Source organism: Pleurodeles waltl, chromosome 8 (genome assembly GCF_031143425.1).
Source record: "Pleurodeles waltl isolate 20211129_DDA chromosome 8, aPleWal1.hap1.20221129, whole genome shotgun sequence".
NCBI classification, from domain to species: Eukaryota; Metazoa; Chordata; class Amphibia; order Caudata; family Salamandridae; genus Pleurodeles; species Pleurodeles waltl.
In genome coordinates, this window is record NC_090447.1 from 1,253,210,934 (window position 1) to 1,253,226,789 (window position 15,856).

The 15,856-nt window shown below is 41.4% G+C and overlaps 1 protein-coding gene across 3 annotated transcripts in view; it reads right to left on the reverse strand.

Moving 5' to 3' along the window:
* Window positions 1-13,831, reverse strand: part of RXFP2 (relaxin family peptide receptor 2) — a 932,621-nt gene extending 918,790 nt beyond the window's left edge. For all 3 annotated transcript variants that reach the window (XM_069205573.1, XM_069205574.1, XM_069205572.1), the window contains exon 1: window positions 13,249-13,831. In XM_069205573.1, coding sequence (XP_069061674.1) covers window positions 13,249-13,537 — 289 coding nt within the window. In that variant the 5' untranslated portion in view covers window positions 13,538-13,831. The remainder of the gene's footprint in view (window positions 1-13,248) is intronic.
* Between the last annotated feature and the right edge of the window lie 2,025 nt (window positions 13,832-15,856).

Below are 15,856 nucleotides of genomic sequence, written 5' to 3' on the forward strand. Positions count from 1 at the left end.
TTAAACTGTGAACTGATTTATATTCAAGAGATAAAACACGGCGAATGACTTGGAACTGAAGCATTAAAGTTCACGCCGCCAGCTGCTTGGCAGGACTGGATGGGAGAGACAAAACCAATCAAGTTGTTTGGTAATGAAACGTGTATCAGTTCTCAGTGCCGACTGACAGCTTATTCTCTGTGCACTTAGTAGAATTGCTGGTAATAATGTAATAGATTTGCTATATGAGGCACTGCAACCTTTTGTAATATGAATATGCAATATTTAGGGTGAGCATGTAGTGCTTATCTGCACTAAAAAGGAATGAGGAAGAAAGGGAGGGCCTGTCGCAGGGAGTGGTTGGGAGGCATTTGAATTGAAAGGGGGAGTTACCAGAGTTGAACATTACTGCAGTGCATTATGCTATACCTTGGCCTTGGGGTACACTGACCTGATAGGTTCGTTTATCAGGTGCACAAGGATATTATTACTTTGTGCAAGTCAGTGGTTGGCCCGCTACCTTTAAAGGGTAGGCAGATATCCTCCCCTTCGCCAGGGGTTGTGTGCTCTGTAGTGAGACAGGAAAGAGGCGAACAGATAAACCCTAGGTAACGCTGTGCACACGGACTAATAATGAGACTTTTAAGGAAAGAGCCTCTTCTTTTGCAGACATTGGCCTAAGGCAACAGGGGGAATAGCACAGTATACATATCTATCACCATACTCTAAAAAATAAATGTCTCATTAAATCCCCAAATGTTCATTAATCAGGTACCTCAAGAAAGTGACTATCGAGGGGAATATAATGGGGACTCCTGACGAATCCCCTTACACCAGGAAGGATATGGGAAATTCTAGAAGGCAAGAACATGTCCCAAACAATACAAATTAAAATACTGACACGCAAAATGGGCAGTTATTAAGGGTGAATCTAAGACAGCAAAGACGAGCACTAACTCTGCTAATCTTAGAAAATAATGTGAACAGAGTTTTGTATTTGTGGCTCCTGTCTGTGACCCCTGTTTGAAAAACATGAAGTGGCATGGGATTAAGTGCAGGGTATGCATTCTGCAGGAGCAAGTGTGGGTGAGGGTGCGCTTAAAGACCGCGTCCTGTGCAAAGAGTTTGCTGCGTGTGATTGATGGCCCTGTGGAGGGAGTTTCACTGTCACAAGGTTAGGCATCAGGCATGGAAATCATATTCTGTGCTCAGAGCACAATGGCGTGGCCAAAAACCAAACTCATTCATGGATGTCAATTCACCAAAATGCCAGGGGTAGCGAAGTGACATCACAAAACTTTGATCTTCACTTTCACTCACACACTTGCACATACACTCACAGACACATACGCCCAGAAACACTCTTTCACGTCAACACACTCCCCTCCAAGCACACACACAACATACATATAAAAGCATTTTTTATTTACCTCAGCCGCAAGAGAATGAACATTCCAGCTCATTGTACTCATTTTTTTAATACTCAAATAATAAATAACATTCTTCAGTATGAGTGTAATAAAAAAATTACAGAAAACAAGGAGAGTGGAGCCCCAACAGTCGTTCATTAGTATGAGCTAGCTGCACCTGTGTTCCTAGCACTGATTTTGATCCCTCTGAAGCCATGGGTTGCAAAGGCAGTGCCAGGGATTACATGGGGCAAGCCAGTGGTCACAGCTGCGACCTCTGGCAACCTCTAAATGACATTCTGTACACATTGGGATCTGGGGGCACAGATGAGGGACACTGAGTTTGGCTAATGACCATGTCCTGACTCAACCCCCACTCAACACATCCAGTGGCCATGCACAGGGGCACAAAGCTAAGCACAGTACATGGCTGGAGCTCAGACTTTGTGCCCTGAGCTGTCATTCCTGCTTTGTTGTCAGGATATTTTTTGCACAGGAAGGGATACCTTCCTGCACAAAAATTATCTTTAAGGCTATTTGCAGCATGCATGCAACCAGGAAATAACGAGGAGAAATTAAAACATTCATCCTCGTTATGTCTCAGGTAGCTGTACCATTTTAGCTCAAACCCATGTTTCCATGTAATATAAATATGGGTGGATGCATGGGAAATCCCATGCCCTACTAAAATATCCATTCATGATGCAAGATAATGCAAGGCACTAGCACTGCTTTGTGTTACTTTTTTATTTAAAGCCACAAAGACCCAGGAAAATAGCTGTTTGCACAGCTCTGTAAATTTTAAAATGGATTTTGATTCAGGCTGCACAAGTAAGTGATGCAATCCCAACAAAAAAATCATACTAAATCTGGGTCTGAGTGTTTAAACAAGTTGAATTAATATGGGTGTGAACTCGCCATTCATCATTTTCATCCAAAATGTGCTCACCTTGGAAGTAAATAATTTAGAATTATTTGCTATAGTTTGTCATGCATTTAGATGCAGCTCAGACAAGAAAAAGCAAAATTCTGTCATTAAAGGCATGTAGTAGAGAATAGTGTGATTGAATAATCCAGTAGTGTCAGTTGACCAAAATACTAGGTGTTACTTCAGTGACGACGTACAGCCTTGACAACACAAAGGACATGAACAAGTGACCTCACATATCGTTTACCATAATGATATCTAGTATCCATTTTTTAAAATTAACCCTCTATGAAAAACTTGAAGCAGCATCATATCAATAATGATTTATTACTGTGAGGAACATCACCGGATCCAGTAACGATCACTTAAAAGGCTACAGTTAAAGTTGTTTAGGTGCTAATGGAATTTGTAGCTTACTTGAGGAATCTTGCATGTCACATGAGGCTCTGTTATGCAGCTTCCAATGACTAGGGGATATCTGTATCTGCCAATTGCAATAAGTATCCCTCTGCATGAACTCCTTAACTTGCACCTGAAATAATAAAATGTGTGATCTCTCTAAAAAGTATGACACCATATATAGGGCTTTCCCTAGCATTAATATGCTTACAGAAAATACAATATTTCTGTTAGACTTGGCATCCTTGGAGTGGTCTCCCCTAACCTTTTGCCTCGGCTCCCAGGATTGTTGATGTGTGCTGGAATCTGTTTTTGCTGTTTTTGATACTCTGGGCACTTTACCACTGATAACCACTTCTAAGGTGCAAGTGCTCATATGTAAAATGTACGCGTAAATTTGCTTATCCATGATTGGCATATTTGATTTACTTATACGTCCCTAGTAAAGTGCACTAGAGGTGCCTAGGGCCTGTAAATCAAATGCTACTAGTGGACCTGCAGCACTGGCTGTGCCACCCACATCAGTAGCCCTGTAATCATGTCTCAGACCTGACATTGCAGTGTCTGTGTGTGCAGTTTTAAACTGCCAATTCGACTTGGCAAGTGTACCCACTTGCCAGGCCTAAACCTTCCCCTTTCATACATGTAAGGTACCCCAAAGGTAGGCCATAGGTAGCCCCATGGGAAAGTTGCAGTGTATGTTAAAAGTGGGACATATACTGGTGTGTGTTACATGTCCTAAAAGTGAAATACTGCAAAATTCAGTCTTCACTGTTGCAAGGCCTATCTCTCTCATAGGTTAACATAGTGGATGCCTTTAAATAACTTTAAAGTGCAGATTCCCTTTGAGAGTAGATAGAAATATGGAGTTTAGGGTATCTGAACTCACAATTTAGTGAAGTTGGTTTTTAGAATTGATAGTTTGAAATTGCCAGTTTTAGAAAGTAGGCATTTTCTTGCTTAAACCATTCTGTGGCTCTTCCTGTTTGTGGATTGCCTGCATGGGCCAGTGTAACAGTTGGCTGTTTGTGAATGCCCTCTAGACAGTGAGACAAAGGGAGCTGAGGTGTAGTCTACATATCCTGATGAGCCATATGTGCTAGAGTGGAGGAAGGAGTGGTCACTTATACCTGCATGGGCTGTGCCTGCCCTCTCACAATGCAGTCTCCAACCCCCTGGTGTGTGTCTGGGGCCTGGCCTGGGGAAGGCAGGATCCTGTGAACAACAGAGACTTTCCTTTGAAGTATGCCTACTTCAAAGGCAGAAAGGGATATAATTATTGGACCCAAAACCCCTGAAGGTTTGATTACTTCTAGGATTCAAGAGGAACCTCTGCCTGGAGAAGAGCTGAAGAGATGAGGAGAAGTGTTGCCCTGGCCTGTGACTGCTGTGTTGGGCTATCCTGCAGTTGCTGCTTCTGCCTGTGCAAGGGGACAGAGACTGGACTTTGTTTCGCATTCCTGCTTGAGAGGTATCTCCAAGGGCTTGGAGTAGAGCTTTCCTCCTGTTTCGAAGCATCAGGGACAGCAAAGGCTTCACCACCCAGTTCTGAGTCTGCCTGCTATGGACTCTAACTTGGCAGAGGGTGTCATTCCAGTTCCTGGGCCCCTAGAAGTGAATTTCTGGAGAAAAACCTGTCTAACAATGCCAGCCGATGTCATGTGACTTTGTAAAGGATGCTGCTGCCTGGAACCGCGACGCCACCTGCCCCGAGGCTGTGGACCACGCAGAAGTGTGACGACCCCGACGACCATATAGGCTTCGCATAGCTGCAGCAGCTGATCCCGCCCGACTTCGCTGACTTCAGACTGTCATAAGCCTGAGGTCCGTGACATGCAACGGTATCGCAAGGCCTGCGGCCTTGTGACATCATCACGCCCCAGTGAGGTTGGCCCGCAGGCATTGTGACTTCATACCTGCTGGAAACAAGGGACCGACTTCGCGACGGATGCCTCTTCACCTCCACCGCTCTGTAGTGGATCCGACGCTGCTGCGCGATGCCTCTGCCCTTCTGCCCCGACGCCTCATTAGATCCAGTGATGCCTCGCTCCTTGACTCCGTGCACTAGCCTGTTTTCTACTTGTTTGCTAAGGTACTGTACTTGGGGTCAAACGACTCTGTCAACGGCGCCATTGGCGTCGCATTGTAGGAAATGACTCCATCACAACGCCGTTTAATATCAACTTGCAGGATTTGTGCCTCTAGAAACTATTTCTGTGCTTTTAAGTGCTAAATTCATATTTTTAACTGTGTATTGTGGATTTTTATGATATTTGGTCTTCTTTTTTTAGATAAAATATTAACTATTTTTCTAAACCTGTGTTGTGTCATTTTGTAGTGCTTCACAGTATTACTGTGTGTGTTTGTACAAATATTTAACACATGATCTCTGAAGTTAAGCCTGCCTGCTCGTGCCAAGCTACCAAGGAAGTAAGCGGGGGTTAACTCAGTGTGATTCTCCTTTATCCTTACTAGAGTGAGGGTCCTTGCTTGGACAGGGGATAACCTGACTGCCAACCAAAGACCCCATTTCTAACGATTTCTTACCCATCGAACTTGCTTTCAGTAAAGGGTTGAAAAGTCCCAATTCGCAACTGTAAGTTTTATATTTTTTTCTAGCTGCATCTACAATAAACTGCACTTCTAGCGTTAGTTAAGGCTGGGATGGAAAAAATTATGTTTCCGAATGCTGAGAAAGGATTTTCACATGGGTTGAATGGAACAAACTAACACCGTTCTGTGATAGTACATGACAGAAGCACGTAGAATTAGGGAAATGCCTACGTAACTCTGGTGCACTCCTAAATATTACATTCTGGTCTGACGGAAGCTGTATGCAATTTTGCTGCTTTCACTCAAAGCATGAAGAAGTGTCATTTAACTGATGAAAGTGCGGTTTGGAGAGATAATGTGCGGCTCAAAACTCAGCTTAGGTCAAAACAGGTGAACCAAAGCGAAAAAAAAACAGGGAACAGCAGATGTATCTCCTGCCATAACCAGTAGAAATAACCATTTACTCCAAGGAGCAGATGCTTGAATCAAGCTTATTTTCACAGGACCAGTAATTAATCGCGGGGGTTACAAAGTATTCCCCACTGATTTCTAGCAGGTATTCAGGGGTATGCATGCCCCTATGTGGTTTTATGTTGTATAATCCTAGCTGTAAGGCAAGCCAGCGTCGTATAGTATAGCGATACACTTCCTGGAGAAAGGAGAGACTGAACCTGGATGGGGTGAGAGTAGAGGGCCAGGAATGGGTGAGGACTAATTAATTTATTTCTAACTTCCAGAAGAAACGATCATGCGATTGACATCTGAGTAAAAGCTAGCACTGTAATAAAATTACACTCCTGCTGGGTCAAGCAGTCACTGCACTAAAATGAATACTTACAGGTTCCTACTAGGGATATAGTGTCAGAGCTAGTTTAGCTACAGCTATGATAATTGGAATCTCGATTTCTCGACCAAGTCACGATGACCTTTCACACAATGGGACATGGAGAGTAATGCATGTGGTTTAGCTGGCAATGCATCTACAAGGATGAAATGTGTTTAAAGGAGCAGCTTCTGCTGACATCCTGATTTCACACGTGCAAGTGAGCTGTTATAGCATGAGAATTTCAATAGCAAAAATAAGTCATGGTATACAAGGCTAACTAGAAATGTGCAATTATTGTTGCATAAATAATAAATGTTTAATTAAAAATCGGCAAACTAGCAAACTAATCAATTGTGCACGTTTTGTCATTTTATGAAAACATGAAACGTGGAGTTCATTATTTTTTTTCCTTTCCACCAACACTAATGAAAAACTGCCTAATCAAAATTAGGGCTCTCAGTTTTATGGTATTTATTTTTTAACATTTATCCATATTTATTTTTTGGCCATTTTATTGGAATTTATCCATATTTATTTTATGGTTTGAGAATAAAGGGAGTCTTAAAATGGTACATTTCCACATTTATTTAACTGATAAAAATGCACTCATTCTTTGATACCTGTCAATTGTTAGCAAATTAAGCAGCCAAATATAACAAAACACAACACCCATAGGTAAATATTAGCATTGTTAGAAATATATGTTAATATATGCCTGTATTTCACTAAACTTCATCCTGTTTTGAATCCTCATGGCGCCTATCTGCTTAGTAGTTGGTCTGGAATTCATAATCAATCAATCAGGAATTTCACCCGTGAGTGTCTCAAGGCGCTGGACATAAAGGACAAGGAGAGTCGGTCAGAAGAAGCACGATTTTCTGTATTTTTCTGCTTTTGAAAATAAATACAGACAGGAAATAGATTTTTTTCTGTCTGTATTTACCTGTAAAAATCAGTAAAAAGGAAAACTGAAACCCTAATTATAACTGCGGCTGCCCTTGCATGCCAGAGGCGAAGAGGAAATGTCATAGTGGACCGCTAGGTGGCAGTGCACCACTTTTGTCCTAGAAATCGTTCCCAGCCAATACGTTGTGTGGTACAGTTTATTAAAGACGTTACACTTCAGAAGACGAATAGTTAATATTCTTCCACGACACGTTGCATTTATTGGCTGTTTTACTCAAAGCAGCAAAATAGCCTTGAGGTTAGACTCTTCGCGTGCACTTGTGGTTTATATCTGTTAAATATGCTGCGTTCAAGAAGCTGATCTGCCAGTTATAACAATGATTGCACAACACAGTAGCTAATTACGCTGCATTGAAATAAAAATAGTTCAGTGTTTTATTGTAAATGGAGGATTCTGACCTCCGTAAATAACGTTAGTGGCATATGATATTTAATTTATGAAGAAAACAGATGGGCTGGTATGCAAACTCTGCCACCTTTTGACTCTCTCTCCAGCCTCTTCACCCTTATTGTAACTGCAATGCTGTGTTCTAAGAAAGTTCGGGTGTTCTCGAGGTCTCTCGCCCTCTCTCTCTCTATCTTCTTTTCGTGTTCTGTTCGTCTCTCTTTCTTTCGCTATTCCGTCCTCATTCTTTGTCTCTCCTGCACTCTCTCTGCTCCCCTATCGGGTTCCCTTACTCTGTCCCCAACTGTTCCTTCGTCATTTTCTCTATTTCATGGGTTCACTCTTTTGCTCTCTTTCTCTCTCCTTGACTCTTCTCCCTCCTCAGGGCTGGGCTGGGAGGTAAATTTCAGCCCTACATAAATGCTCAATCACCTACCCCATATGGCGCCAGCGTTTGGTAAATTTCCATTGAATGTGGTAGAAATGTATCATGGGTTTTACATCAGTGCTTAATTTGTAAATAATAACGTACCGGTGTCCAAAGCTCGCCTCTGAAACCCGCAGCTGCTGCAATTACATGTGAGAGCACGGAATACTGAGGCAGCGCAATCCTGAAGCCATCTCGGGCCTTTTTAATCCATTTTTAGAGGCACTTCCTGCCCCTTCACCTCACTCTCGCAGCTTTCTACTTTTCCTCTTTGCGGCGCTTTTTAATTTTTCTCTTCCTCCTTCTTTCCCATTTGTGTCTTTTGCTCGCAGTAAATGCTTGAGGCAGGAACATAGGTGCCGGCCCCCAAAAATAAGTGGCGGTGCCACGAACAGGAAACCCCCAGCTCAAATTAAGCACTGTTTTCCATGCAGTAGTGAAAATAATATTGTGAAATACATCAATGCACTGGAAGGAGGATGTTGCTATTAACTAGAAGTAATCTGGCTATGCAGCAACACATTATTTACGCACTTAAGAACATCTTCGCTCATCCATCAGCCTGCTTTCACGGCTCACTGAGCTAAGGATATTTTAGCTCGCCAACCCGGCCCTGAAAGCAGTCCTTTGTGCCCCATACAGCCAGGAGTTTTACGTGTATGTCTTGTGACCAGTCCTGCTATTTCACTACCCCTGTCTCACTCTATCGTTCTTTCTTTTACTTCGAGCCCCTCTCACTTCCCCTGTCTCACTCTATCGTTCTTTCTCTTACTTCGAGCCCCTCTCACTTTCATTGTCTCCTCCTCTCAAATATGCTTTGCTTTCCTAGTGCCTTTCCTTTTCTCTTTGTGTCTCCCTGTTTCCTTTGTTTTACTTTTTTTCTCCCCATCTCTCCCAGTTTCTCGTATTTTATCCTTCTTTTACTCTTCACCCCTCTCTCTTTTCCAATTTCCAGCGCAATGTACATGTCTCATATGCAGTACCCTTTCCTCACAATTCAATGATGCAGTTCTCCTGTAAACATTTTAAACAAATACACTCATAACACTTAACTTTTTCCAAACTTTAGAGTATAGCACATACCACAATATTACTTGCTAGCACGTTGGCTCAGCTGACGGGATCTGCACATCAAAAATGTGAATGTCAGCAGATGGTTTTCCATCCTCCTAAGACCATAAATTAATAGTAGCACCTATTATTTAAAGGACTTAGAAAGTGACGTGCAAAGAGCTATGTAAACAATTTTATGTCTCCAACTTAGCCCCATCTTTTGCATTTAGAAAAGTGGAGCAATTAGTGGCGATGGTTTCTTCAAGCTACAGATTCTGACCATTAGAAGAAATATTTGAAAACTCTTCCTTAGTGCGGCAACAACACAGTTGCTAAATTCGGAGTACTTTACTTCACATGCTTTCCCCTTCCTTACTCCATCACAACTCCTTTCAATAACTGAAAAACAAACCACCAGAGAAATACACAATATTTAATCAAATCGGCAAATCGGATTTAGGGACAGTGCTTCGACTGTAAAAAAACAAAACAAAATAATAATAATAAAATAAAAAATGCAAAGATCCAAAATATGTCTTAGGAGTCTGTGCTGTTATTACTCATACATTCTTTTGTGAATTGCCTTCAGAAGAACCCAAATCCTTGCTAGTAAAAGTGCAAAGACGGCACGGTCCTTTATATTTATACTAATTGTATATGAATATTCTCTGAATATTTCCATTTTAGATGTTTTGGGGGAATAGGTACCATGTACCGGAAGTAGCCCTACCAGAGAACTATTGCACATATTCATAAATGCCCTTGTGAATTGGCCTGCATGTCTTCTCAACTCCAACATGCAATCAGCAACGGCCACAGTATACATCAGACTGGACTTTTACAGTCTCATTATCAAAAATGCTCTTAAAAAAAGATGGAAATTTACTGAAGTAGTCTTCCTACTTTCTTACTACATTTCTGACTTTTTAAGAATTCTCAATGAATTTCTGGGGTAGCTCTGGGAATCTATGGCTGCTGCAGATTCCCACAAGTACCCGAATGAATAAGCATTAGGCAATAATGAACGTGCATTACGCTAGCTTAGCCTTGCATGGCTACCGACTATTGGCCTACACGTAAATGACGGTGTTTTCCAGTTTAGCTTTATTTATGCGTTCACATATTTTTGGGTCCCAAACTGCCAGTGTGTCTTTAATGTGCCAATATTTCCACACAAGTGCTTGTCCGTGGTGAAATTAAATGTACAATCATTTATCAAATTAACTTTTAAACACTGTTTCCTGGGGACTTTGTAACTGGGTGGATGTTGACCTCTGTTTTTCGCAACAACCTAAATAAGGAATGTAAGTCTTTATTTTAATGTGAAAACCGATAGGCAGAAAACTGTGCGATCTTCAAGTAAAAATTGAAGTATTTGTCTGACAGGGATACTCAAAGTAGGGCACGGGTGCCACATGCGGCCCTCCTGACCTTCACACGTGGCCCCCTGGTCAACAGCAGCACTGGGCTGCTGTTTACTTGACTCAGCACTTTGATGAAAAAAGGATGTTAAATAAACAGGGGAGCTTCATTCAAACCTTAATTGAAGTTAAAGAAAGTAACTAGACTGTCATAGACCTTTAACTTTAGGAACACCATTTTTAAAGATATACTTCAGAAAAAGTGTAAAACATAATGTCTTTAAAAAAATCCTTAATTGAAGTTAAAGAAAGTAATTAGACTGTCATAGACCTTTAACTTTAGGAACACAATTTTTAAAGATATACTTCATAAAAAGTGTAAAACGTAAGGTCTTTAAAAAAAAATCAAAAACATGCAGAGAGGTTTCACCTTAGTACATCATATTGTATCAGTGCATTGAGAAGCATTTTCTTTTTAAGTGATAGTTTTCGACAAATTCAGAAACAATCTTTCCACCCCCCTGAAAACAATGTCAAATAGTGAACTAAGAAGCAAGAAGTTGTTATGTGCACTCTTTGGGTGGCCTCGGTTTCTATTATACACAAGCAACATTGTAGTTAATTAAAACAAACACAGGAGAAGGTTTTGTATTTTGAGGTATTCTTATATGCAATAATGAAGATAAAGGAGAGAAAGTGAAAAAAAAACCAATTGCCTAGGATCACACAACTTGGTGGGGAAGCCAGGATTAATGAAACCCCGGTTTTCTGGTTTTACATTGTGCATTGCAGCCACTAAATATATATGATTTGCTTCCCCTACACCCACCATACTGCATCCCCCAGCATTCTTGCCCCCTCCCTGGCACCATGTTAGTCTCAAGGCGGCCCTTGGTCACAGCAATAACCAAACTTAGTGTCCCTTGGGAAAATGTTTGCGAGTACCCATGCGTTAGAGTAAAAGGAAGTTCGCAGGAGAAAAACCAAACCTTTTCACAAACTTCTGAGCCACATGCACATAACGAAAAATAAACTCGTCATTTTCCACATAAAGTAAATGTTTTTGAAAAATGCTAATTCTACCATTTCTAGTCTGGTGACTTAGAAATGTTTTTTTCCCCTTCTAAAACTGTATTTTTTCAAACCCAGGTGCAAAAACAAGTGTGAGAATTTGGTTCCTGGAGTACAATGTCAAGTGCCCTAGTTATCAGCATCTAGGCTTGTAGAAGGGCAGGGCTGGAGACGATTCCCACGTCGATGAAGGTACTCTGCCTGACACGAGGCCACAGCACTTCTGGCCCAGCGCTGAAACCACAGGAATATGCGTCAAAGCTTAGGGGGGACTGTTACATCAGGCATCAGTACCCAACCACATCTGCAGGACTCAACCAGCACCATGTTGGAAATATATCATGGGGACGGTCAGGCATGTTCAGACAACCGCCAGGGCAGTCATGGGTACACAACTGCTCGCGTAGGCCCCCAAAAGGGCCATATTCATGGTATAAAAAGCAATATAAACAAGGAGATACGCAAATGTGTTTAAAGGCCCCCGGGCAGGCCCATACTGGCGCTGTACAAATTTCCCCATATCACAAGTCACCAGAACATAGATTTAACCCAACTCAGCCTGTAATTTAGTCATGAGATTAAATCTCCTGCTACAACTCTTGGACTCACTGCTAGGGTGCTGGTGGGCAGAACTTTACAAATACATCACACAACCATAAACGTGTGGCCCCGTAGTATCAACCCATAATTTGGAACGTGCTTACTAGAATTGGTGATGTTCAGGTGATCAATAGTAGGCTCTTAGGGTCATTGGAAATACATGCCCTGAGGACTACCAGGTTTGCTCACTACCAGCAAGGATTATATTCGAACCAGCTACCTGATTTTCACAATCTCTAAACATGTGCCAAAAGGCAGAGCCTCAACTACAGGAATCCGTAAACCCCCTGCAAGCTGATGATGTATCTCAGTGTGTTTAGCACCGGTGGGAGAGATCTTGCTGTAAACTGAGAGCCACAGCAGCCTCTCGGGCTACCTAAGCCAGTGTTATATGTGTTGATAATAATTCATCTATGGTTTAAGCAACAAGTGTGTCTTTTTAAAATAAATTGTTAGCATTATGACTTGAATTCACTAAACATTTTCTTCAAATATGAATCTGGTGAGACCGTATCACGTAAGCAATACGTTTTTTAAAAAATGTTGAATCATTACCAGCTATCTAAATAGCAATTCATAATTACCCAATACAACACAGGAGCAGAAGAAATGGCTAGTGCTGCTAACCCATTTTAAAGTTGCATTAAAATAGAAATGAAAAAATACTCTTTTATATACATAAATGTACATTAAACAAATACAATGAAATTACTTCATTACAGTCTAAAATATTATGATTGAACCCAAACAATGTGCATTAGGTTACACCAGGTACTTTATACCACTGAAAACAAGTGTCAGCTCCCGCTTTGCATCTTTTTCATTTTTGGCTGCCTTGCATTAAATTATTTTATAGTACTTTTTCCCCATCATTATGTTTATTTGTGTTTCAGACCTCCAGCTTTCCTAAGGAATTCTGCACCCTCACCAAAAAGTAAAAATGACTGCGTTTTTACCAAATTACTCTATATTTATATACTAAAATTATTTTCAATTGATCGGCGTCTACCCCAAGTAGACGCAACTGACACCAGAAAGTCAATGTGCACGATTATCAAGAGAAAGTCAAGAGGATGGAAACCCCGCAGCCCGCCTCAAAGAAAAAAAAGACATTGCTTAGTCAGATTTGTGCCGAAAAGGTTCAATGCAGGTGTTACAATGTCCAAATGAAATACACAAAATGCTGCAGCAACGTACCTCAACTTTCAAGAAAGATTTAATGACAAAGAATTGTCGGTAACTCGCACATAAACAACTCTGTTCGCAAATAACGCAGTAACAGCAGCCCTACCTCTGACTTGTAAAGCAGCAACAAGTGGAAGCAGAAGGAGCACCATTGTTAGTCCAGAGGGGGCGCGATGCAGCAGCACGTGCAGCAGGTCTGAGGCAGCTGAGTTTGTTGGGGCAGCTGGCGTCTTCTGAGCAGTCCCGTCTTTAGCCAGCCCCAGCTCTGCCTCCTCGCGCTGAGAGAGTGCTGCTGCCTCGCGCAGGGCGGCGGGCTGCTGCGTAGCTAAGCAGACCTCACTGTACACGAGCTCCGAGCACGAGGAGCTTTCATTGGCTGTTGGGCGAGTGGACATCTGGGGTTTAAAGACACAACGAAAGGTGATGCTTATTCAGTAGATGCATCTGCCGTGAACAGGACAGGAATGTACCGATTTTGAAAGAAATGCTTTTCTTGATATTTTTATTTCTAGGGCAGGTAAAGAAGAAAAATAGTTCGATTTGTTTTCATTTCTGACATCACCATAGCTTGGGGTGATGTCATCCAGTCATGATGTTTCAGCCTACAGCAGAAAGTATGTTGGGACCAGTGCTTAATTTGTAAAAAAAAAAAAAAATGAGTGCCAGAGCCCTTCACAGGTGGCCACCACAGCTAGCACCACACATTGTCCATGCCAGTGCCACCAATGACATACCTACATAACTACTAACCATCACACCACTACAAGTTTGACAATTCAGGCTGTTCGAGGCTCCCAAAGCAGTAAGAATGGCTTTGGTGGCAGGTATTAGTTGTTTGTATTGTATAATGAATGAAGGCACTCTTGTTCTACTCATCTTTGTTACAAAAACGGTGCCGGTGTTGACAATTAAATGCCGGTGCTGAGCACCAGAAACCACCGGCTCAAATTAAGCACTGGCTGGGATTAAAGACATATTCCGAATGGAAGCAGTCTCAGGATGCTTAATGATGTTGGCTCAAATATCAGGAATGGCTGAATGTGGCCCTCATGCAATGATTCCAGTGGATAACTGGGTTTGAAATGCTCTAAATAGCATATCCTTTCCCAAGAGCTTGGCAGCACAGAAAATCCTATAGCCTAATCACACAAAGTGAGTGATGAAAATGGCAATCAAAGACATCGTCAGGGGTAGTAAGCGCTATATAAATACAACAACAATTACATTGGTCCACATTTCGAAACATTTTAACTGGGCCTAGTTCATATCTTTTGTGGTAAGTTGAGTGCTTGGTGCAAACACACTCACACCTTATTATGAAAGGGCAGCAGGTTTTTGAAGTTAGTAATGTGTGTCAAGAATATTTGTGCATTGTGTGGCAGTTTATTTTGGTAGGGATGTTTTCTGTTTTGCTACTGTTTGTGTGCTGCAAGTGTTTTTCTTGTGTTGCTTTCTGCTTTTACTATTATGCCCTTTCATGATTTTTGTTGCTGTGTTACTAACAATATTCTATTGATTACTTTAAACATGTGAAGGAGTGGGGTTAGTAGTGAAGAACAGCAAATTAGGCAAAATAATCATTTGATGCTAGTTAAATTTTATGCATTGGCTGGTAAAAGGGAGACAGTTTTGGAGGGCAGAGGAGAGCGCATGAAGGATAATTGCTAGAGAAGCCATTAGACAACTTAGATGGCCCTTGAACAAATATGTTCTCATATTTCACCACACTGAAGATCTTCTTGGAATCTGAGTTCTTCAAGTCCACAATGTGGTAGATACAGCTGTAAAAGATTTGTAACATCCCCATGTCCACCAGGACTGCCCTAATGCTGCTCCAGTTTAGGAAAGAGTTGAAGACTCTCCTCTTTAAAGAACACCAAATCACAATGCATTGACTGTCCACAACTCAGCTTCCTTTTCTATTACTCACTGACATTATCATAAACACAACTCTGCAGTCTTTTACCTGGTTTGTGGTATAGAAATACCATATACGTACATTCATAGTGACTAAGAATGTACTACATTTTCTTAAATCATCTTAAATTGTCTTTACTGCTGGGTTTTTCTTTCCTCCTTTGATTTTCATTGTGCAGACAAGGTGAAAAGGGTGTTGGAGATGTGAAGTGATTATGGTGCTCTTTAGGCCGACAATAGCTCTTGTGGTCAGTAATGGGTGCCAAGTTGCCTGGTGTCCTACTCCGCCACTTCAAGGAGTCTTGCTGATCGACTTTATTTTTTTTGTTAAGGAGCAACATTGTATTCTCATTCATTAGTGCAGTGTCTTCATCTGCACAGCCTTGTCCATTTGGGCTACATTTTCTCTTTTCACCACTTGTCTGCTCCATCGACACAAATGCATTTCAGGTTACGTAACTGAAATCTTCAAGATAGAAATAAGGGTTATGTTAAATACCTTCGCATTTGGATGACTGTTTACTGCACTTGTAATCTTTCTGATTCTCCCAAATTTTTCCAAATTTATAGTGCTACTGTCACTAGTGTGATTGGTTACTGTCAGTAATTTAGCTACTAAAAGTACAAAATAACTTGTTACAACCACATCATTCCTATTATAACACAGCACAGCAACCATTACATGTGCAAGCCTTCTCAGTAGCCTTCTGGGCATACTGGAAAGGGCTGCTGCAGTATGTAGCACTACCCATTTGAGGAAGCTTTGCAGTGTTTTTCACAAACTCTCTCAGATTAAC